Raw genomic sequence first — 24,679 nt, 5'->3', positions numbered from 1 at the left:
TCATCAGACCAGAGAATCTTATTTCTCACCATCTTGGGTCCTTCAGGTGGGCTTTCATGTGTCTTGCACTGAGGAGAGGCTTCCGTCGGGCCACTCTGCCATAAAGCCCAGACTGGTGGAGGGCTGCAGTGATGGTTGACTTTCTACAGCTTTCTCCCATCTCCCGACTGCATCTCTGGAGCTCAGCCACAGTGATCTTTGGGTTCTTCTTTACCTCTCTCACCAAGGCTCTTCTCCCCCGATAGCTCAGTTTGGCCGGACGGCCAGCTCTAGGAAGGGTTCTGGTCGTCCCAAACGTCTTCCATTTAAGGATTATGGAGGCCACTGTGCTCTTAGGAACCTTAAGTGCAGCAGAAATTTTTTTGTAACCTTGGCCAGATCTGTGCCTTGCCACAGTTCTGTCTCTGAGCTCTTCAGGCAGTTCCTTTGACCTCATGATTCTCATTTGCTCTGACATGCACTGTGAGCTGTAAGGTCTTATATAGACAGGTGTGTGGCTTTCCTAATCAAGTCCAATCAGTATAATCAAACACAGCTGGACTCAAATGAAGGTGTAGAACCATCTCAAGGATGATCAGAAGAAATGGACAGCACCTGAGTTAAATATATGAGTTTCACAGCAAAGGGTCTGAATACTTAGGACCATGCGATATGTTTTTCTTTTTGAATAAATCTGCAAAAATGTCAACAATTCTGTGTTTTTCTGTCAATATGGGGTGCTGTGTGTACATTAATGAGGAAAAAAAAATGAACTTAAATGATTTTAGCAAATGGCTGCAATATAACAAAGAGTGAAAAATTTAAGGGGGTCTGAATACTTTCCGTACCCACTGTAATGTTCGGACCGAACATTTTGATTGGACGAACATTCCTTGGTCCTACACCTTCCACAGAATATATAAATACATATACACTTAACTTCGGAATGTGAAGAGACTTTCAACCAGAACACTACAATTGTTGTGCCTCCTCAATTTTAAAATCCATGAGACACCACTAATTTTAAGAGCTTTTTAACGGCAATGAAATAACATTTTGCCAGTTGTGGCATTAAGAATTTTGCATTTATATCCAGACAGATACTCACACGCAAAAATATTATTTTTCTTATTTGTTTCTGCTTTTATTATCCGCTCTAGCCTGCTCTGTAATCTAGTTGCCTAATAAACCTGGAGTTGTATACTCTGAATATTGTTGGATCTGTTACAAATTGCTTTTATATATGCCAAAAGTTTCTGGCTAAAAGCATAAAAGTAAATTTAGAATTTTTTGCATCAATTGTCATATTCCAGTGAGATTGTGTGTGTGTGCAAAAGAGGCCTCCACACAGTGATTTGATGTGTGCAATATACCTTGAATGTAATGTACAGCACTTTGGATAAAAGTATCAGCCAAATGCATAAATGTAAATGTACCTGCAATGCTACAGTACTGAAAAATGCCTAAAACGTTTACATATGACATACTGCTTAATCAGACTGTTTTTATTTATTTCATTTATTTTTCCTATATCTGACAGTCAAACATCATAGAGCGTCGCCGTCTACATGCCAATAGCCTGTCAGGAATCCCCCCAGATATCTCAGAAAGATACTCTAAAGATCTACGGAAATTAATTAAAAAAATGCTCAGCCATGACCCTCATGAGAGACCATCAGCTGATGAGATTCTAGCAAAACCATTTCTGAGTGAGGCAGTAAACGGAAACAAGAGAATTCCAGAGAAACTTCAGCGAAGATTCATGAGGTCCTTAAAGACTTTTGATGAGAGCTACAATGCGCACCATGAAAACTTTAAGGCCTTAGTTAAAGAGTGGGGAGAAACAACAGATTCACTGGAGTCTCTGCATTATAAAACTACTGCAGGCAGTCTGTCAGGAGCAGTGATTGGAGCAGCTGGTGGAGTCACTGCATTAGTTGGTGCGATTTTGGCACCGTTCACTTTTGGAGCATCTCTGATTGTATCAGGTGTTGGGATTGGAGTTGGAGTTGGAGGTGGTGTAACTGGGGCGGCCTCCAACATTACCAATACAGTCAAACAAAAATCAATTCGTGAGAAACTTCAAAACATTCAGCAGGAGTTCAACAATGCGAGCACACCGATTCTCAAATCACTCAGTAAACTGAGAAGGTTAATGAGAAAACTTACAGTGTTCAGGGATTTTGCCAGAGCCTCAACTATTGATAACGTACAGACATCTTGGAGGTTAGGCAGAAGTTCAGCAGTTGGTGTTGTAGAATTTGTGACTCTAGGAATGTTGGCAAATTTCGGTAGAATTGCTGTACAGTCTGCCAGTGTTGGACGAGCTGTAGCTGCAGCCTCAGGTGTGTTGAGTGGAATCCTAGTCATTGCTGATGTCGCCTTTATAGTGAAAGATTCTCGAGAAATTCACCAGATGAGACAACACTGGCAAACAGATGATCCAGAAAAGGTCAAATCCGATGTACTTAAGTCAATTGCAAACATGAGGAAAACACACAAAGATCTTTGCAATGTCTTGAAGGAAATTGAAAAAACAAAAAATGAACTAAATGAACATATCGAAAATGCTAGACAGTACTTTCAAGAAAGTTTTTAAAAAATACTACTGATTTGTCTGTGAGCTGGGATTTTACATTGTTGTAACAAGTCAAACAATTAGGGTCGGATTTTTGCAATACATCATTCTATATTGTAAATTTGAGCTACTGTAGAGTCTGATTAACTAACAACTGCATGGATTATTCATATTTACACTCACAGGAGAACTTATCACAAAAAATGCAGCATAATGTACAACATTTCCATAAATACATTAAATTGTTCCTCACCTCATTCTAATATAAATATATTGTGAGTATTTATGAATGCGTGACCACATTCAGTTTAGTAGTTTGCAATAACACACACCAAAACTACAACGCTTATCTACATATAAGGGCTTTCATTGCAGCCTTTCATCAGTCTCAGCAAACATACAATGCTCTTTATAGATCTTATTTTTTATAAGGCTAATGATGTTTGTGTGTGTGTGTGTGTGTACTTGTTCTTGCTACATTGTGGGGACCAAATGTCCCCACAAGGATAGTAAAACCTGAAATTTTTGACATTGTGGGGACCACAGGCCGGAGATATGAACGAGATACGGAGATAAAAAAAAATGATAAAAAATAGTAAATGATGTTTATCTGGAAGTGTAACAATGCAAAGATGTTTTCTGTAAGGGGTAGGTTTAGGGTTAGGGTTGGGTTAGGGGATAGACAATATTGTTTTGTCAATATAAAATCTATAGAAGTCTATGGAGTGTGTGTGTGTGTCTGTAAATTTAGAATAAAATGTTTTATTACAAAAACTGTTTTAATTCATGAATTCAAGATAGTTGTATGGTTTACTACTAGAACAATTATTTTTGGTGTGATTTAATTACATACTTCTTTTGTTGGTTTAGGTTTACGTGTTGATTTGTTGTATTCCAAATAATTACTGTACTCTCATTTTCTGGTATAAAGTGATGATGATATTATTTCTATTATTTCAGATTTATGTATAATTAGTACAACATGTACTGTATGTATGTATAACTGTATTCTCACTGTATTTTTAATTGTTAAAAATCATGTGTTTTTGAACATCAAAGCAAAAATAATAATTTTGTTTTTCAAATGAATGAATGAATGAATAAATGAATTAAAAAAAAAAAAAAAGTGTGTTACATAAGAAACCATAGTCAGAATGTACCTGTTAAAGATTCAAGATAGGTGCCAAAATTTCACAGCTTTCCCTTGGTGTCTGGTCTCATAATAAAGATTAGGAATAGGAACAACTGCTGTAAAACTGCTATTAAAGACACTTACAGTGCAGCATTAATATTTATTTTCACAGAACTTGAATAGCTAATCTTGTTTATTAGAAGGGGTGTCTGCATACTTTTGGCCATATAGTATATGGTGTGAGAAGATCTTTAAAAGAACCCAGAAAAAAAAAAAAAAAAAAAACTAAAATACTAAAGTAACTGCTCAATCTCAACATTAAACTTTGGCATCTCAGAGATACTGACTCAATGTCAGAAATTATGGACACATGTCTGTACCAAATAAGTTACCACCCTTATTTTGGGATTTTCTAATTTTTTGGTATATTTATTGTGCATGCTCATTTCCCATTTTTAGATGACTTTAGTGCTCACTTAAAGTTATCACTGGTAATTTCACAACATTTGTAAATGTAATATTTAGAAAATCTCAAAATGAAAAGCAATTTTTCATTATGTGCATTATAATTTTGTGATAACAAAATTAATTAGCAGAATTTAAAATGATTTGTAATTTTAGTGCTTTATTTTTTTTATTTTTTTTTTTTATTTTTTTTTTTTTAATCTGTTTTTTAATTTTTTTTTTTTTAATGCTCTAAAACACTAATTATTGCCTTTTCACTATGGGCCAAAATTATCTCCAGATCCCATCTATTACCAAGGCAAAGGCAATAATATTATTTTGATAGTGTTTTCGAACCAGTTTTAACAAAAAGTAATCAGTATATATGAAGAGTTCAGATGCAAAACCAGCTAAAAGCCATCTTGGTCAAATATGAGATAATGATACTGAGTGAATACTCCTGACATATAGTATTTGTCTGTGGCATGATGAATAAGGATAACCGTTTGTTTGGGGGACGAGTATTTGCTCTGACGTCATCAATTAGTGCTCCTTTAAGAACTTATAAAAGTCATTAACGTGTTACAGAGGGGAGCGTCATATTCTGGAGCCACGCAGTTTGACTTCCTGTGTTTCGGCTAAGTGCAACCTTGGGTTAGTCCAGGTGAGTTAATGTTGCGTATTGTCTGTTCGACTTATTTTGGTTGTAGTTGATTTCGCATTTCCAATTCACATGTTTGTTCAGGAGCGTGACTGTGGGTAGTTGCTCCTGTGTTTTGATTGTCCGGACGTCTTTATGCATTTTGGCTGTTCTGCTCTGATGAGAATCTGCCTTCCCCCAGGTACGCATTTGATGTACTTGGTTTGCTCAATGGCCGTGGATAGTGCAAGTCGCTAATTGTGTCTTATTCCAGTTAATATCAGGTGAGTGGGTGGCGACTGTTGTGTATGTAGGCTATTAATTGCACACAATTCTTTTGAATGACCTCAAATTATCTTGCCATTAGTGGAATTGCATTGACATTGTTGAAATTGTACTTATCTGACCTTCATTAGTTTGTAGCAGTAAATGAAGAGTTATCATATCCATCACAAGTACAGTATGAAGTATCACAATGCTGAGTACTAGAAACGCTGCTTTCCACCCTGTACATCAACACATTCCTGCAAGATATCATCAGGAAACATGTTGCTGATACAGGAAACACGTCTCTTCCCCCTTTCCTTCTCCAGGATGTCCGCGAGCACTGCCAACACCTTATCATGGCGCCACCTGTACCTCCCCTTTGTCAATGTGATCATACACCCAGACAGAATATGCGCCATTGTTCCTTTCCCACCACATAACCTGCACAATGGGTCCTCCCTCCTCCCCCACCTGTGCAAGTTAACTGGGGTTGGTAAGTTGTCATACACTGCTCTGAGTAGAAAAGATCAATGTAATAAAAGTTTTGATATAATTTTAATTATAATATACCTTATCACAATACTTTAACTGGAACACAGATATTCAGATGTTGTGTTGTTTTCTGATGTCAGTATAAAAGGGTGTGTTCAATGTAAATTATACCCTTTCATTTATGTGGTTACAGTATAGGTCATTTTGGTTTTGTCTACTTTCTCAGTCAATAAAGAAGAAATGTAGTGCTTAGTAAACATAAAGCCACCCGACTGCTATGTTGAAGCAGAAGTCTTGTTTATCTTGATGAATTCAGATTGTAAATGACAGGGTATTTTGTTTGTTTGTTTGTTTTTTGCTTTGTTTTTAAGTAGTTGCATTGAGCTATATCATGATTTCAGTTTGAACTCAATCAAATCTGTGTGTCCTTATGTGTGTGTGTGTCCTTTTCCCCAAAAAGGGACCTTTGACTCAAATGATTACATTAATCAGCACTGTTCAGACTTAATTTTAATGACTTGGTTCAAGATGTTTGGTTTAATATTTGTCTATTAAATATTTAAAATTTAATTTAGCACACCAACTAATCTACAACAGAACTGCTAAAAAAGAAAAGAATCAGGGTGTTGCAATGGCCCAGTTGCTCAATGGCCCAGACCTCATCTTGACTGAAATGCTGTGAGGAGAGCTGTGCACAAATGCCCACAAACCTCAAGAAACTGGAGCAATATTGTAAAGAATAGTGCATCAAAATTCCTCCAGAATGATGTAAGAGACTGATATAGTCATACAGAAAATGATTACTTCAAACTGAATCATAGGGTGTCCTTAGTTTCTCACCCATGGCTTTTCCATTTTGGCCTAGTTTTCGTTAAATAAATAATGTTGTTCATTTGAGGTTTTATTGTTCAAATTTTAATAGCAAGGAACAGATTTATTTATTTATTTAGTCCTGATGTCCATGACATTCAATAGGGTGTCCTTTCTTCTTTACTGACTATTTCTGAAGCTGGCAGCTGCAGTAACACACTGATTTTACCAATTGCTGATTGTCTTGTTTAATTAAAATGCACTTATTCCAGAAACCTTTGGCCATATTATTGTACATGCTGATTAGCACTGTTGTCCGAACTTCTTTAAAATCAGTGTGTGAACCAAAATCCTTTTTTTTTTTGTTTTGTTTTGTTTTTGTTTCACAATGTTCGCTTTACACACATATTGCACAAAAAACAATGATTTTATTTATTTATTTATTTTTATTATTTATTTTTATTTTATCTTGCAAGACTGAATGTAGTTATGCAATTGTGGTAGTGTGGTAGACCTTATCATACACTTGTTTCTCTGTTTTTTTGTAAACATCAATTAAGGAGTTATAACCATCAATTCCGTTTAATAACAATAGACACATATTCTTCTGTCCCTCACATTAAGCTATCAAATTACTTTGGGAGATGTGAAAAATAATACATGAACACTTTTATTGTGCTTTATGATTATGATTGCTTTTCAAGCATGTGATGCTCCTGTAATTTGTATTTAGACACACCTGTGGCAAGTAACAGGTGTGGGCAATATAGTAATCACACTTGAAACCAGTTAAAAAGTTGAAAAGAAAGAAGCATGAATAGTTGTCTGGAATTAAGAGAAAAAAATGTGGAAAAACATGGACAATCTCAAGGCTACAAGTCCATCTCCAGAGATCTTAATGTTCCTGTGTCCACTGTGCACAATATCATCAAGAGGTTTACAGCCCATAGCACTGTAGCTAACCTCCCAGTATGTGGACGGAGGAGCAAAATTAATGAAAAATTACAACAAAGGATTGTTCGAATGGTGATTAAAGAACCCTGATTAACTTTCTTGTTTCAAGATGATCTGCAGACACAGAGTACAACAGTGTCAGCTCACACTATCTGTCACTATGTGAATGAAAAGGGATGCTATGGTAGGAGACCCAGGAGGACACCACTGCATAAAAAAGCAAGACTGGAGTTTGCCAAAACTTATGTGACAAAACCACAATCCTTCTGGGAAAATGTACTGTGGACAGATGAGACAAAAGTAGAGCTTTTTGGTAAAGGACATCATGGCACTGTTTACAGAAAAAGAAATCAGGCCTTCAAAGAAAAGAACACAGTCCCTACAGTCAAACATGGTGGAGGTTCAAAGATGTTTTGGGGTTGCTTTGCTGCTTCTGGCACTGGATGATTTGACTGTGTGAATGGGATCATGAAATCTGATGATTACCAAAGAATTTTGGGGCACAACGTAGTGGCCAGTGTCAGAAAGCTGCATCTCCACCAGAGGTCATGGGGCTTCCGGCAGGACAATGACCCAAAACTCACTTTAAAAAGCACTCAACAATGGTTACAAACAAAGTGCTGCAGAGTTCTGAAATGGCCAGTAATGAGTCCAGATCTGAATTCCATTTGGGTGAATCTGTGGCGAGATCTCAAAACAGCAGCTGGGAGAAGGCATCCTTTAAATCTAAATGACCTGGAGCAGTTTGCAAAAGAAGAGTGGTCCAAAATTCCAGTACAGAGGTGTAAGAAATGCATTCATGGTTAAAGGAAGCGACTGATTTCAGTTATTTTTTTCCAAAAAGGGTGCTACCAAATATTAAGTTAAGGGTGCCAATAATTTTGTTCAGTGCATTTTTTGGGTTCTGTGCAGAATTGTATCACATTTGACTTTTCTTCTCTGTTTTTTTGTGTTGTTCCAATGCAAACAGAAAAAAATGTGAGTATCGAAACATTTGCAACTGCAACAATTTTCTGAGAGAAGGGTTGCATTTTCATATATATACAGTGGGTACGGAAAGTATTCAGACCCCCTTAACTTTTTCACTCTTTGTTATATTGCAGCCATTTGCTAAAATCATTTAAGTTCATTTTTTTCCCTCATTAATGTACACACAGCACCCCATATTGACAGAAAAACACAGAATTGTTGACATTTTTGCAGATTTATTAACAAAGAAAAACTGAAATATCACATGGTCCTAAGTATTCAGACCCTTTGCTCAGTATTTAGTAGAAGCACCCTTTTGATCTAATACAGCCATGAGTCTTTTTGGGAAAAATGCAACAAGTTTTTCACAACTGGATTTGGGGATCCTCTGCCATTCCTCCTTGCAGATCCTCTCCAGTTCTGTCAGGTTGGATGGTAAACGTTGGTGGACAGCCATTTTTAGGTCTCTCCAGAGATGCTCAATTGGTTGGGACTGTTGGGACTGTATTGGACAGGTGATGAGCAGTGCCTAGGCCAAAAAGTTCTATCTTGGTCTCATCAGACCAGAGAATCTTATTTCTCACCATCTTGGAGTCCTTCAGGTGTTTTTTAGCAAACTCCATGCAGGCTTTCATGTGTCTTGCACTGAGGAGAGGCTTCCGTCAGGCCACTCTGCCATAAAGCCCTGACTGGTGGAGGGCTGCAGTGATGGTTGACTTTCTACAACTTTCTCCCATCTCCCGACTGCATCTCTGGAGCTCAGCCACAGTGATCTTTGGGTTCTTCTTTACCTCTCTCACCAAGGCTCTTCTCCCCCGATAGCTCAGTTTGGCCGGACGGCCAGCTCTAGGAAGGGTTCTGGTCGTCCTAAACGTCTTCCATTTAAGGATTATGGAGGCCACTGTGCTCTTAGGAACCTTAAGTGCAGCAGAAATTTTTCTGTAACCTTGGCCTTGCCACAGTTCTGTCTCTGAGCTCTTCAGGCAGTTCCTTTGACCTCATGATTCTCATTTGCTCTGACATGCACTGTGAGGTGTAAGGTCTTATATAGACAGGTGTGTGGCTTTCCTAATCAAGTCCAGTCAGTATAATCAAACACAGCTGGACTCAAATATAGGTGTAGAACCATCTCAAGGATGATCAGAAGAAATGGACAGCACCTGAGTTAAATATATGAGTGTCACAGCAAGGGTCTGAATACTTAGGACCATGTGATATTTCAGTTTTTCTTTTTTAATAAATCTGCAAAATGTCAACAATTCTGTGTTTTTCTGTCAATATGGGGTGCTGTGTGTACATTAATGAGGAAAAAAAAAGAACTTAAATGATTTTAGCAAATGGCTGCAATATAACAAAGAGTGAAAAATTTAAGGGGGTCTGAATACTTTCTGTACCCACTGTATATATAGCCCGGGATATGAATTTGTGACACCGGACACAGGGTGAAGAAATTAAAAGGGCCTTTTAATCAAATTTGGGGGAATTGGGAAAAATGAAAACTTAAATACAGCCGTTGAGAACAATAAAGTTTGATCTTCACAACAAATGTCTCTTTTTCCACATTCAACCAGCTAACATAGACAACAGTAGCAGCCTTTTATGAACAAGGGTCTATGAAGCACTTTTCTCCCCTGCTTTAGTCAGCAATCGCTGTCAATATGCAAAATTACACAGCCATCCAAATCACCACACCACAGAGAATGAGTTTATAACTCACTGTATGTGTATCTTTCTCTATATTTTGTGGTTTAATGGATTTTAATGGCCTCGCTCCTCCACTTCACAAGGAACATTCACCATGCACTGATAACTCGAGCTGCTCATCTGAAGCTCTCTCTCTCTCTTTTTTTTTCCCCAGAGCTAAACAACTGTGAACTGGACGTGTAAACAAAACTTTTTTTTATTTTCACAGCCTTCACTTTACACACAAAAGCAATGCTTTTATCTTTTTTTTTTTTTTTTTTTTGTAACACTGGTAGACTACATCATACACCACTTCTACCTGTAAAAACAGTGTATCATACAAAACAATACAGTTGTAATCTATATTCTAATAGTAAATATTGTAATTTCAGTGAATATGCTTAAAGGAGAAGTCCACTTCCAGAACAACAATTTACAAATAATGTACTCACCCCCTTGTCATCTAAGATGTTCATGTCTTTCTGTCTTCAGTCGTGGTTTTTGAGGAAAGCATTTCAGGATTTTTTTTTCATATAATGGACTTCAATTGTGGCCCCGATTTTAACTTCCAAAATGCAGTTTAAATGCAGATTCAAAGGGCTCTAAACGATCCCAGCTGCAGAAGAAGGGTCTTATCTAGTGAAACGATCTGTCATTTTTTTTTTTTTTTTTTTCGAAAAAAAAAAAAAAAAAAATGTGTATACTTTTTAAGCACAAAAGCTTGTGAAGCATAGGGTCTGGGATGTGCGTCCATGGGTCGTTCTTGAACAATTCGTTCATTTTGAACAAATCTTTAATGTGACTCGGGAAGAACGAGTCATTTCTGGGAGTGATCCGTTCAGCCGCGCATGCGCAACATCCTATTAGGTTCTGTACTGGAATTAGTTCACCTGTTTCGAGTCTTCAGGTTTTTCGAGTCGTTCGTTCATCTTATGGGTCTGTCACGTGATGCTGATTTTGCTAAAATGAATGAAATGACTCGAAAAAAGATTTGTTCATTTTGCTGAATGAGACTCAAAAGTCTGAGTCACTAAAATGATCCGAACTTCCCATTACTACTACGAATCACGTCTTCGAATCACCACAAATTCATCGTCTGTGTACTCCGGTGAAAAAAGGTTGAATATGTTGAAAAACTCCATGTTATTTTCTCCTACAACTTCAGAATCGTCCGACACATTGTACCTTTTTGTTTGTAAACAGTGTTTGACTTACTTGCACTTTCTTAGTCTTTGCACGTTCGCTTTGTAAACACTGGGTCTGTGGTTCCACCTACGTTCCGTGGCCTTGCGATGTTATTCAATAGTACGTGAGCACGCATCGCAGAGCCTGTGCTACACGAGCTTTTGTGCTTAAAAAGTATAAAAAAATTTATTTTCTAAAAAAAAATGACGATCATTTTGCTAGATAAGACACTTCTTCCTCAGCTGGGTTCATTTAGAGCCCTTTGAAGCTGCATTTAAACTACATTTTGGAAGTTCAAAATTGGGGCACCAATGAAGTCCATTATATGGAGAAAAATCCTGAAATGCTTTCCTCAAAAACCATAATTTCTTCACGACTGAAGACAGAAAGACATGAACATCTTGGATGACAAGAGGGTGAGTAAATTATTTGTGAATTGTTGTTCTGGAAATGGACTTCTCCTTTAACAATGGCAACAGTGGCATTGAACCTAAACTCCATCAGTGACAGGTGAAAAAAAAAAAAAAAAAAAAAAAAAAATATATATATATATATATATATTGTGTGTGTATATATACGTGCCAGGCGTGACACAAGTGTTTATTGCTAGTTTTAGCCCGACGCAGTTATTTCTTTCATGTCCTGTGCCACGTTGTTTAAATAGCAAATTTGTGCGCCCATGGGTGTGCTGGTCTGAAAACGAGGTGTGTTCAGGCGCATTGTTGGCACGTTGCTATTTTGAGACAACTGAAATAGACTGTGCCTTTGACCAACTGAAACCTGGTCTAAAGTCAATGCCGCAATCTTGTTTTTGCTTATTTAAAGAGTTAGTAATATGCGCCTATAGGCACAATGCACATACACTCTGCTTATTACACACACAGGGATGCACAGCAGCACACAAACATGACAAATATTAAAAATCAAATGTCATAATGGATAGTCAATTGATTTCTTATGCGAGCTGTTTTTTAAGTTTCACTTTCACTTTCGAAATCGATCACGTTGAGCAAGGAAGGGAAGAGGATGGAAAGAGGGTGCACAATAACTCATTTGACCGCAGAATGCCGCAATTTATCAGTTATGCAGGGTTTTGCTACACACCTAGTAGCACAAACAATTAATATACTGAAAAAGCTGTTCCATTTATTATGAGTTTCAGCAAAGTTAACTGCTTATTATTTATTTAATGAAGACTGTTTTCTCATGATGCAGATAAATGTGTGATGAAACGTGTTGTTAATAAATAAATGAGAACGGTTCATATGTTTTTTGTATTTTTTCTCTCTTCAGATGAGGTAGTCTCTTAATTAGTGCCACTGTCACCGATACCATTTAATGATTTTACTTCAAAACATTAACATACTGATAGATATATATTTTGCCTTATATGTTTGGTAACTCTTCACAGTAAGGTTTAATTTGTTATCTGTAGTGTTAGATGATGCAATCTGCTGAGCAAATGTCACTAGGGAACAGTAACAATGAACCAGGTAAACTAGAAATTTATTTGAATGATTTATTATTTCAAGGATTACAGCGGGATTGGAATAAACAAACCAAAAAAAAAAAAAAAAAAAAGAAAAAAAAAAAAAAAAGACAGCCGCAGTTGGACACCGGACGGGGCCGAAGATGGACAGCCGGATGGAAAGTCGGAACATCAGAGTATCCTGTTTAAGTTAAGGGGAATGATTTGATTAATCAGAAAGCAAGAAGATATAAATAAGAGAATAATGAAATTGCTGAAAGAATTGATTGCTTTGAATGTTTTTAATTTTTTTATTTTTTTTTATTACTATTATTTTGAATTGAACTCTTTAGCAGAAGAGTTAGAAACACTGAGACTTCAAACTTCCTCTTTAGCCTCTAAAAAAATTATAGGGTGGAGACCACGGTCACTCACTTTTGGTTTAACAAATGTTGAAATTTTGATTTTATCAGAGGTGGGGCACAAGTGTTGCTTGCAATAGCTTTTGAAACTGCAATGCATATGTGTTACTTAACTTAATGTTTTAGAATGATTTAACCTCTCATTGGAGATGCATTCTGCAACGAAACTGCAGAACAGAACTTAGGTTAAAGAGTTACATTTTATTTTTTATCTATACTGTATTGAAACGTTGCTTTATGATATAAAAGGTGTGATATAAAAACTGTATGCTATATAGGGTCTAGAGGTGTTAAACTGCTGCAGCTTTGCATTTGAAGTTTTGACCCTTTGTGTCAATAAACTAGAACAAAGGTCACCAATATCCTGTAACCAAGATCGCAATAGCAACTTAGTTTAAAGTGTTGTGTATGTGTGTACATGTGCTTGACTTATATAGAAGTAAAAGGAAGAGACTTTTAAAGGTTTATGCATGACTATATAATGTAAGATCTGAATCATGCTCTATCGCCGCATCTTGAGGTGAAGACTTTCTTGCTGTTATTTTGATTTATTGCTTATGAGTTATTGTTTTATTAAACCAAAACCATTTCAAATGGTGATGCGTTTAAACCTCTCCTAAAACAAGTCTCGGAGTGATTTATTCTTTATAACCTATTATCTGAGCCTAAAAAAGGACTTCTGTTGAGCCCTAAGTAGTCTGGACCTGACTGAGTTGGTGAGGACACCGCAGAGAATTTCTGAACAGCTGACTACACACTCAATCCTACAGGTGAAAGCACATTTCCTTGAAATGAAATTGACTTTTTAAGAATGCTGAGATGTGTTTTAGTTGGTTTTGTTTGTTCAAGTGGTATACTGTGGCCTAATGGTTAGGGAGTTGGGCTTGTAACTGAAAGGTTGCAAGTTTGAGTCCCAGCTCTGTGTGCACTTGGATGGGAGTATGGGTTGCCACATGTCACGTCCTCTTTATATATCATTCAGTAACTACACTAGTTAACAGATCTGACATGCCAAATTTGTGCTCTACACACAGCAGTGAGTAATGAACAAACACACACTGTGAGCACTCCCCCCCCATCTACAATCCCTGCCGGTAATGTGACTCAAACCCGTGACCTTTGGGTTACAAGTCCAGTTCTCTCACTATTAGGCCATGACTGCTCTCAACCCTGAACATGACTTACATAACATGAATTTACAATGAAAAATACTCATAGAAACTTCACCAGCCTTCAAGTTAACTTACCTGCACTCTCTAGGAAGTTACATGAACATTCCAGTACAGAATCAGCAGCACAAACATCAGCAGTAATATTATTAAGAGATTTGACAAATTCATTGATGTTTTTCTGTTGTTTAGTTGGTCACTATTTCTTGAAACAACATGCATCCTTTTTTAACATCAAATGAGACAAATAAGCTTGATAATAGCAACATTGGTGAATCATCATACTGCTGAATATTATAGTTTTGTTGTGAATTCTGAATATTGTATTTAGAATGTTATTAGAATGTTCAAATAAATTGGGTGTTGTTTGTTTGTTTGTTTGTTTGTTTGTTTTAAGGCCAAGAAACAGACATGAGTCACAGTCAAATTAAAGTTTATTGAAGACAAATTATTTTCCCACAATGCCAAAACAAAGATATACTGTAGACAACAAATAGATTTGAGATGCAAACTTAAACAATCATTTGTATTTAAAGGCACATGCAAAATCAATTTATCACTAAACAATCCCAGTGTATGTGTGTTTGTGTGCGTGTGTGTGTGTGTGTGCGTGTGACCCTGGACCACAAAACCAGTCATAAGGGTCAATTTCTAAAAAATGGAGATTATACATAATCTGAAAGCTGAATAAATAAACCGTCCATTGATGTGTGGTTTGTTAGGATAGGACAATATTTGGCAGAACTACAGCTATTTTAAAATCTGGAATCTGGTGGTGAAAAAAAAAAAAAAAAAAAAAAAAAAAAATATTGAGAAAATCACCATTAAAGTTGTCCAAATGAAGTTCTTAGCAATGCATATTATTAATCAAAAATTAAGTTTTGATATATTTACAGTAGAAAATATCTTCATGGAACATGGTTTTTACTTTCTATCAAATGCATAAAAGAAAAATCGATAATTTTGACCCAAACAATGTACTTTTGGCTATTGCTATAAACCCATGCTATTTAAGACTGGTTTTGTGGTCCAGGGTCAAAATATCTTCATGGAACATGGTTTTTACTTTCTATCCAAATGTTTTTTGACATAAAAGAAAAATCGATAATTTTGACCCAAACAATGTACTTTTGGCTATTGCTACAAATAAACCCATGCTATTTAAGACTGGTTTTGTGGTCCAGGGTCACACACATATATATGAAATGCAATACATCAATAAACATCCCTTCCCTTTTTCATCAGCACCTAAATCAGCTAAAATGTAATTTTCAATGAATAATTTTACATTAATGTGATTCGTGCATACTAAGTTTGGTAAGAAAGTGTCTTGGAAATGTATATTCATATATTTTTATAATCAAATCACTTTTTAAAAAATTTCTTATGAACATTAGAAGGGAGTTGTTCTGCCTTTTCAACAACACCTCTTGCATTCTTGTAATTAGCTGTGGCTGCTAACTTAATGGCATCAAGCACAGAATCAGCTTCCGCTGCTGCTCTGTATCCAGTAACTCCTCCTCCAATCGCTCCTGCAACAGCTGCAGCTCCAAATACGACACCTACAGCAATACCTGAACCAGCTGCTGCTCCAATGCCAGTGCCTGCAGCAACTCCTGATTCTACTGCTGCTGCTGCTGCTCCTGCAGCGATGCCCGCCTCCACTGCTGCTGCTCCGGCTGCAACTCCTGCTTCCACTGCTGTGACTGTTCCTGCAGCTGCTGCTGTAGCCACTGCTGCTCCTGCCTCCACTGCAATTACTGCTTCTGCCACTCCTGCCACTGCAGAAATTGCTGCTGTTCCTACTGCTGCTGCTCCTCCTGCTGCTGCTGCCACTGCTACTTTGTCTTCTTTAGCATCAAAACCTGTTTTTTTCACTCCTTTCACCAATGCCACAAGGGATGCAGAGGAATGCCGAGGAAAGCACCTGTCAGTGTCCCTGCTGTCACTCCTGCAAACCTAATCAGAAGTTTCTTACAAACAGTCTGCTTAGCTTTTTCTTGTTTCTCTTCGGGAGACAAATTGTCCTCCTTTATATTCTCAAACTCCTTTTGAACTTCTTCCTCCACCATCTCAAGCAGCTCATTGGTGTAGCAGCCCTTTTCTTTCACCATCTGGTCAATGGTCCTCAACAGATTTTTGACCTGAACTCTGTTGCTTCTGTATCCCCACCAACGACTATTCCAGTATTTGTTGTCAATGACGTGACAGTGACCTCCACATTTATCGACCAGTTCCTGTAGTTTTGGACTCTTTTTCCACAAATTCCTCTATTGTTTGACCTTCTAGCTGTTCACCATGAGTGAATAAAACTACTGAATGTTTCAAATTACATTCTGTCAAATATTCCCAAATTTTTCCTCTTCTTGTGATGTGTGTTTTCCAATTTTCAGAACAATGGTTAAAATATAAGGACCTGGAGCACATTCAACCAGAGTACTAATGAGCTTTTCTTTGATATCATACTCATCATCACTTGTATCAAAGATTCCATGTGTGTCAATAACTTTGGTATTTATTCCATTAACCATCTCATCTCCAGTGTCAAAATCTTTTGTTTTTGAAATTGGTGAAGATTCACTTTTAAATATTTGTTTTCCAAGAATTGTATTCTCAGCACTGCTTTTTCCATCTCCTGTTTTCCCAGCAAGGAAAATAATTCTCTTGGGCTTGGATTCAGTGACTAATTAGAAAAAAAAAAAAAAATAAAAAAAAAATAAAACAGTTGTTACTAAATGTTTTTGTTAATATAAATATAAATATAAATGTTTATTTATTTATTTATTTATTAGGTGAGAATGTACTTGTTTGAACTTCAAATATGTGGTTTGTTAGTAATGTCTATTGTAAAATTTGCTTCAATGTTTTCAGAGATGTGAGCTCCAGGATGTCAGGGGCATTCAGTGCTTATGAACCAATTTGCCTCATTAGCCAGATCTTCTGAATTTGCCATTGGCTCTGATGTCTCTAGTGGTTAAATATCTGATATAATCTGGGTAAATCTAATCGGCAGTATTTGGTATATATATATATTTTTTTTTTTAAGAGCAAATAGTTTTGGCTGAGGGCAGAACCTCTTGATGTTATATTTTATGTAAATTTAATGCTGTATATCACAGTGCTCTCTTTGTACCTTTGACAGGATTGCCTAGCAATTTTTATGAAGGCTGTTGTTTATTAACTATTATTATTCAATAAATAATATTGTATTCCATATTATATTCAATGAATAATATTATATTCTAGGGATGCACTGAAATACAAATTTTGTGACAAAAACTAAAACCAAGACCGAAAATGTTTTGTAGGAATTATTTACTATTTTTGTAAATAATATAGTAATATTAGTAATTGTCGGGCATTCACCACAGCCACCTGCACCTGCCTCCAAATCCTTTTATTCAGTCACTATAATAAAAAAATCAGGAAGGCGAAGTTAAACTTTGCTGGGCTCCAGCACACGTAGGAGTGGAGATGAATGGAAGTGAACAATATGGCCACAGGAGAGAGGAAATTGCATTGGCAAGATGAAATAATAAATAAAATAAAATAACTTGATAAATGATAGAAAAACATTAGACTGGTTTGTGTGAGGACTGTCAGGAAGAAGAATCATAGAGCATTCTACACAGTAAAAAGAAATTCAGGACGCCCAGAGAGAGATAATGGAAAATAATGAGCTAGCGGTGCAACTTGCCTCAAGAACCACTGATGTCAATCAAATTGTTCATTAATTATTCAAGATTATTTAAAAAACCTACTTTTGCAAACTAGTCCTAGGTTTTTTGCCTGATTGGAACCAAACCAATCTGCTGCTCATTGGCTCTTATCTGACACAATCCATTCGGTTCATGGAGCTCTTTTCTAACGAGCTGATGATCAGAATCAGGTGTGGCCAATAAGTAAGGCAGCACAGAGCAATGAAACAGTGGAATATTCTCTATTCTCCAACTAGCCCTAGGTTTTAAACTCAAAATAAAATAAATAAATAAATAAATAAAACATCAATGCAGTACAATCCTCTCTCACCTACTCTCTAGGTCAGTAATTATCAAATAAAATGCTAAATTTTTTGCATTTGGACAGCTATGACAGAGTCATTTAAAAATGTGGTCTTTATATAGTGTACCCAAAAGCCTATAAATCTTAAAAGAAAACCCCAAACTGTGTAAACTGATACATGATGTAATTCTAAACAATCATACAACATTGTATGGAGATTGGGGGAAAATGGCACTATAATAGTTATCAACATTAACAACTATTATGCCCATGGTAAGGTCTCTGCAGTTAATGGGCCTCATTTATCAAACGATCGTACGACAAAAAACTGTGCGTACGATCGTTTCTACGCAAAATGTGTGATTTATCAATATGAACGTTTGCGGTGGCTACGATCAAATCTCACGTCAGCTCTGAGTTCGTTTTGACATGTGGTTGAGCGCGTGTAAGCGCGTTACCCGTTTGATAACTGAAGTTAATAATAATAAATAAAATATTATTTTGTATAAAAAGTGGTTTGGATGTGATTTCCTATTTCCATGGAGAGCTTGTTTTCTATTCAATATGCATATTTATTTAATCAATTAATTGTTTTAAGTGTTTAACTATAATCTAACTAATCAATACAATTACAAGCATCTGGTAAATTTGCAAATTTGCAAGGTAATTAACTACTTCTGAAAACTATTTCAACAACACTTTCTGACCATCAATAAACATATAGGCCTAGATAATGGCAGATCTGGCTCTATTAGAGGACATGCACGCGGCCCTAAGACGCGAACGGGTTTTTCTGGACCGCAGGGATCTTTTAATGGAAAGTGATGAGTGGCTTTTAAGTCGCTTTCGTCTCCCAAGGCATCTCCTTGTTCAACTGTGTGAAGATCTGGAACCTCAGTTAAGAAGAGAAACCCGGCGTTCACATGCCATTCCTGTGCCTGTAATGGTGCTTTCAACGTTAGGGTTTTTGGCTACCGGGACCTTTCAGCGGGAGATAAGTGACAGATCTGGAATTTCACAGCCAACATTTAGCAGAACCCTGCCAGCAGTGTTGGCAGCTATTAAATCACTTTCTCGTCGATATATTCAATTTCCCTTTGATGATGGTCAGCAGTCTATTATTAAAAGAGAATTTTACAGAATTGCGGAGTATCCTAATGTGGTTGGTGCAATTGACTGTACGCACGTGCGAATAAAAGCACCGTCCACGAATGACTATGCATTTATAAACCGCAAAAACTACCATTCCATCAATGTACAAATAATTTGTGATGCCAAACTGACCATCCTTAACATGGTGGCCCGGTGGCCAGGCGGCACACACGATTCCTTTATTTTACAGAACAGCAGTGTTGGCATCAAGTTACGGGACGGCGCACTGCAGGGACGTAGTCATTTACTTGGTGAGTTACTACACTGTGAAAAGCTGTTCTAAAAATAAAATGCTTATAACTGGTCACACCTAAAAAATCAATTTACATTTTCATACTTTATAGGGAAAATGTAAGATGAAAACACAAAATAATTATTTTTTCATCTTAAATTGTCCCTTTAATGTAATATCCTATTTGTAACATCCAAACATTTTTCAACCAAATATTTTTTGTAAGAGTCAAAATTTAATGAAAAATAATTTCATTTTAAAATGTTTTCGATTTAAGTTGATCCTTTACATTGTACTGCTTCTGTATTTTAAAGTATTGCAATAAATTAACTTTTTTTGTTTCGCTAAATAGGAGATAAAGGTTATCCCCTCACGGAATACCTGGTTACCCCACTGGCAAACCCTGCAACAGAACAGGAACGCAGGTTCAACACTGCGCACATACGCACACGATCCACAGTAGAGCGCTGCATTGGACTGCTTAAAGGCAGATGGCTCTGTCTTGGTTCCGCGGGGGGAGCGCTACTGTACTCACCACAGAAAAGCTGCGACATAATCCTTGCCAGTGGGGTTCTACACAACATCGCTCAGGGTAACGGGGTACCAGATGATGTTCAGATGCTGCTGGAGGAGCGAATGCCTAGAGAGCCATGGCTAGCACAACCGCATATGAGGGCAGTACAGAGACGCCAGGAACTCGTTGATCGTTTCTAAATGCAATTTTGTTTAAGTACTCATTCATTCTGATAAAAAAAAAAAAAACAAAGAACGCTTTAATAATTCTTATTTTTGAGATTTCGTTTTTAGATTCTCGTTTATTTGCTTTAAAGTTTCATTTATTGCAATTAATGAATGATTTATCGCTGTTATTCCCTGGATTATTTCTGTTTGTTTCGCCAGGACCTCGGCTGTCACAACCCACGGTTGTCGTGGTCTTTGGGTGGAGAACGAATGTGCGGTGTGACAGCTCGAGGTTGGCTGGCTTTGTGCGGCAGGCTCCAGGCTGGTTTGTGTAGAATGAGTACCGCTTGTGCTTGCCTCTGACATATCTAAAAGTAAAAATAAACTAATTAAACATCAACTTCTGTATGTGCTTCATTTACGTTGGCCGAAATCAGAATTAACAATATTTTACATACCCTCCTCATGGATAGAAACATGCTCGTCCGTGTCTCCTCCGACACTTATTCCCACAATTGATTCTGGTCCGATGAGTGCAGACACACGCTCCTCTGTTGGAGTCAGCACAAACCTAGGGTCTGGCTGGCCTCCTCCAGTTTGCGTGGTGCTGCGTTTTAGGGCCGCAAGACGCTTTTTGGTTGAAAGTTTGAGGTCGGCCCATTTCTTCTTCACCTGCATGAAATTTATCAACAAAATATATGAATGAAAAATGTTCAGCAGTTTTCCCGTATTGCTTTTAACACGAACATGTTACTTTAGTGTTATAGTGTACGTTACTTTTACTGTAAATATTAATAATACTTGAAATTCTCCAAATATAAATATGCAGTAAATGTCCAATCAAATAATACAAACCTCAACAGATGTTCTGTTAACATCGTCAACGCTGTTGACGGCAGCTGTTATTTCGTTCCAAACTGCGTTTTTTTGGCTTCCTTTAATGCCACTTTTTAAGCTGCCGAACAATACTAGCTGGTTTGACTGAACCTGTGTAATTAAAACGTCAAGCTCTAATTCAGAGAAGTTTTTCTTTTTGACGGGATTCCGTTTCGCCATCTCGCAAAATGTATAGGGGCGCGGCATCACCTCCCTGAATTTATAGGGGCGTGACATGTAAATTACGATGGATTTCAGCCGCCGCATTTATCAAAGAGCGATTAATCGTACGACAAGATTGGCTGCGTAGGAACATTTAATGAATCACACGTGAATCTTGTCGTAAGATCAATTTTACGCTTGAATGTACGATGGTTTTTACGTTCGTTTGATAAATGAGGCCCATTAATTATAACCACTATGGCTCCAGAAGACAGCTAATGGGCTCATTAAAATCACTAATATAGTATTTTTCAGTTTTTTTTTTTCTTTAAGATTGGCATTTAGACATGATAAATTCATTAGCACTGCATGTATGATCACATTTAAAAAGTTTACCACTGTATTCATACAGACATATCAGGTTTTACAATTATGCCAATTATGTTTTGAGGTTACAAAACTGAAAATTGCATTTAAACTCTTAAAAAATAATTTGCAATAAGTGTTTTGTCGCCTATCATTTGTTTCAGAAATCTAAATGTGCAATGAAATGTGTCTGTCTCTAATCATCTTTAATGAGCATTAATATAAATTTAACCATTTCATTTCTGTGTGTTTGTGAGCGTGTTCTCCATCGTGGATGTGTTTTAGTGTTAGCCATACATTTTGGTTGGACTACACCCTAAAACCTTAAAATTTTAAAGGCTTTAAGTGCTTGAACCCTGATAATTGTCACTTACGGCTATATTTATTATTTAGAACTTTAATGTTCTAAAATATAATCCCCATTTAATCAGAGTTATAATATGTTGCTTCTTAAATGTAAAACACTTTAATCTCAAATCAATGTCCTTTTTTTTTTTTTTTTTTTTTGTGAAAAGCCATGTAATATGTTGACTGACTGTATATTATCTCTGTATATTTTTTTTGTTTGTTTGTTTTGCAAGGAACAAGTGTTCTTGACAGAAGCTTTGCATTTATTACAAATGAGCTAATAAAATATTTCTCACCTTTGGAGTGGCAGGTGCTCAAAGTATAAAAGGGTTAAAGTAATGACAAAGCGGCCAGCGGAAGACTGATCATAGTCTGTTTGATCAATTTTGCCTTCTCAAATCATAAAATTGCCTAAAATTAAATCTATAGTCATAAAACAGTTGAAGTATAAAACAATGTTGGAGAAGCCTAAACAAGCTCAAAGCGTAAAAAATGTCGAGGCCCATCGGGCTTGGACTGAAATGCATGGATCTACCGGGACATATCAACCAGTATCCCAATTTCATTGCCAGTAACGGACGGTAAAATTCAGGATTGAATGGTATGCGATTTATGCGATTTAGTCCCACTATACTGATTGTTCATTTTATTTTATTTTATTTTTTTCTCACGTTTCACCTAGTAACAATTAATTAAAACGGATACATTTCAAGTGACACGAGAAAAAGACACGGAAAATCAGAAAAGCAGCGTGCGCATTTCTGGTTAAAAACGAAAGGCCATCAAACGGGAAGCATCGCCATTCAACCATTTTGGCTCAAACTTTTAAATTTTTAAAATCATTTTAAAAGTTTTTTTTAATTATTTGTTTTATTGTTGTGATTATTGTTTTATTATTCTACTTCATTTTATGTAAAGCACTTTGAATTACCTTTGTGTATGAAATGTGCTATACATATAAACTTGCCTTGCCTTGCCTTGCCTAAATGCACCATGATGATGAAGGAAGGAACAAAAAGAGATGAGAAGAGCTTCATCAAGAGCTTCATATGTGGAACCAGGGCTAGAACAAAATTAAAATTGTGCGTATTTCAATGTGACTTTGCTAAACATACACTGCCCTCCAAAAGTTTGGAAACACCACTGGCAAAGTGTGGTTTTGGACGATATCAGCATAAATTTGTATCATTTTTTGGTGCAAATACAATCAAGTAACTTGACATTATCATTGAAGACCAGCAATAATAATTTTCATTTTGATGACATAATAATGGCAATATATACATGTCAAAGTCAGACATGCCCCTTTACCAGCTGTGATGCCTGGTTACTGGTTTAAACTTGGCCCAGGTTTTTAAAAGATTTTTGGGTCAGCACAGCTTAATAGCTTCAACAACTGATTGCCAATTAAGTTTAGAATACAGTGAATTTAGGTCCAGATTATGCAGAGCTGTAATAGCTGCTAATGCTGGATATTTTGATGAATCAAACATTTTAGTTTTCTCTATGTATAAACTGTTTATGTAATAAAATGTGTTTTTGTAGTTTGTGTTGTCCCTTATCAGTGCAAAATTATCACAAAATAAAAAGGATTCATGCCAATATTGTCCAAAACCCCACTTTTCTAGGGTGTTTCCAAACTTCTAGAGGGCAGTGTACTGACTTTAGTAAATAATAGTTATTAAACTGACTTTCTTTAAATTAAGCAGTAACTTTAATGGTGGTGTTAGAAACCATAAACTATACATTTAGTAAAACATGTACATGTACAGTAAAACTTGGGTAAAACAGGTCATGGCACAGAGACAGGTGAGAGTATAAATAAGGCTTCAACTAGTCTCAGCCTCAGACATCACGCCCACAGACCTTTGGCTGAACGTCTGATGCATAGATACAGATATCTATGGTCTGATGCATATGGCACAGAAAATTCTAAACACTTTAGGAATTCCAAAGTCGTCATCTGATTGGTTGAATTCTACTGGATTTTCAGAAGACGTTTGTGTCGTATTCTTTAACATTCCACCTGGAATTATGTCTTGACGCCAAACCCCCTTATCGAAGAAGGAATCTGTCATAACTGTCATAACTGTGACAATGAGCTCTTATCAGGATCAACTAAACAATGGATTTTCAAAAGTATGTGAAATATGTACATTTTGTGGCTGTTATGTCCAGAGCTGTAAGGTTCTGTTGTTGTGCTAAACTTAGTTTTTTCTCTCTCTCTCTCTCTCTCTCTCTCAGTTTCCACTGAATACGTTAATCTTGTATATTCACATGTGCTTCCATTTTATTCCTTGCAAATTGCAACCATTTGGTTTTCTGTATTTTTCATTTATGCTGCAAATTTTACTGGTTTGTCTCCAAGAAGATAATACTATCTAGCTATAGTTGGATGAACAGGTTTTGTTAAGTTTGCTTGAATGGCTTATTAGGGTTGGCTTGATACCACAATTTTGCCTTTGGTACAATACCAGAAACTAAGACCTCTGTACTGATACTAAACTGATACCACAGATAATAAATAAGCAGCCTCAAAACAGCATTGAATTAAAAACAATCTGGTTAAGAACATGCATGAAACTCTGCAGTAACAAATGTGTGTGTGTGTTGGGTTTTTTTTTTTTTTTTTTTGTTTTTTGTTTTTTTTTGTTTTTTCCCCCAAGCA

The 24,679-nt window shown here is 36.6% G+C and overlaps 3 protein-coding genes, 1 long non-coding RNA gene and 1 pseudogene across 4 annotated transcripts in view; 3 read left to right on the top strand and 2 right to left on the bottom strand.

Moving 5' to 3' along the window:
* Positions 1–3,578, top strand: part of LOC127158713 (apolipoprotein L3-like) — a 6,738-nt gene extending 3,160 nt beyond the window's left edge. Inside the window, exon 2 of the mRNA XM_051101734.1 lies at positions 1,520–3,578. Within this exon, the coding sequence (XP_050957691.1) occupies positions 1,520–2,578 (1,059 nt within the window). The 3' untranslated portion in view covers positions 2,579–3,578. The remainder of the gene's footprint in view (positions 1–1,519) is intronic.
* Positions 3,579–4,395: 817 nt separating this feature from the next.
* Positions 4,396–5,894, top strand: LOC127158720 (uncharacterized). The gene is made up of 3 exons (XR_007826249.1): positions 4,396–4,797; positions 4,976–5,057; positions 5,367–5,894. It is a non-coding gene; the product is annotated as an uncharacterized LOC127158720 (long non-coding RNA).
* A 9,663-nt stretch (positions 5,895–15,557) lies between these two features.
* On the bottom strand, positions 15,558–18,914 carry LOC127158712 (GTPase IMAP family member 7-like; annotated as a pseudogene).
* LOC127158716 (putative nuclease HARBI1) lies at positions 17,894–20,292 on the top strand. The gene is made up of 2 exons (XM_051101737.1): positions 17,894–19,597; positions 19,931–20,292. The coding sequence occupies exons 1-2, from the start codon at positions 18,928–18,930 to the stop codon at positions 20,290–20,292; spliced, it is 1,032 nt and encodes a 343-aa protein (XP_050957694.1). The 5' UTR covers positions 17,894–18,927.
* LOC127158717 (nuclear apoptosis-inducing factor 1) lies at positions 19,545–22,044 on the bottom strand. The gene is made up of 3 exons (XM_051101738.1): positions 21,115–22,044; positions 20,718–20,931; positions 19,545–20,627 (listed from the first exon to the last, which is right to left on the bottom strand). The coding sequence occupies exons 1-3, from the start codon at positions 21,400–21,402 to the stop codon at positions 20,362–20,364; spliced, it is 768 nt and encodes a 255-aa protein (XP_050957695.1). The 5' UTR covers positions 21,403–22,044; the 3' UTR covers positions 19,545–20,361.
* Between the last annotated feature and the right edge of the window lie 2,635 nt (positions 22,045–24,679).

This window comes from Labeo rohita, unplaced genomic scaffold (genome assembly GCF_022985175.1).
Source record: "Labeo rohita strain BAU-BD-2019 unplaced genomic scaffold, IGBB_LRoh.1.0 scaffold_166, whole genome shotgun sequence".
Classification (NCBI taxonomy): domain Eukaryota; kingdom Metazoa; phylum Chordata; class Actinopteri; order Cypriniformes; family Cyprinidae; genus Labeo; species Labeo rohita.
Note: the sequence above shows the minus strand (reverse complement) of the source record. Positions and strands in the feature narration are given on the sequence as shown.

Coding starts and splice junctions, on each gene's coding strand:
- LOC127158717 (XM_051101738.1), bottom strand. CDS start 21,402: ATGCGGCGGCTGAAATCCATCGTAATTTACATGTCACGCCCCTATAAA. Junction 20,932..21,114: donor TTAACAGAACATCTGTTGAG/GTTTGTATTATT, acceptor AATTTCATGCAG/GTGAAGAAGAAATGGGCCGA. Junction 20,628..20,717: donor TGTTTCTATCCATGAGGAGG/GTATGTAAAATA, acceptor TTTTACTTTTAG/ATATGTCAGAGGCAAGCACA.
- LOC127158716 (XM_051101737.1), top strand. CDS start 18,928: ATGGCAGATCTGGCTCTATTAGAGGACATGCACGCGGCCCTAAGACGC. Junction 19,598..19,930: donor GGGACGTAGTCATTTACTTG/GTGAGTTACTAC, acceptor TTCGCTAAATAG/GAGATAAAGGTTATCCCCTC.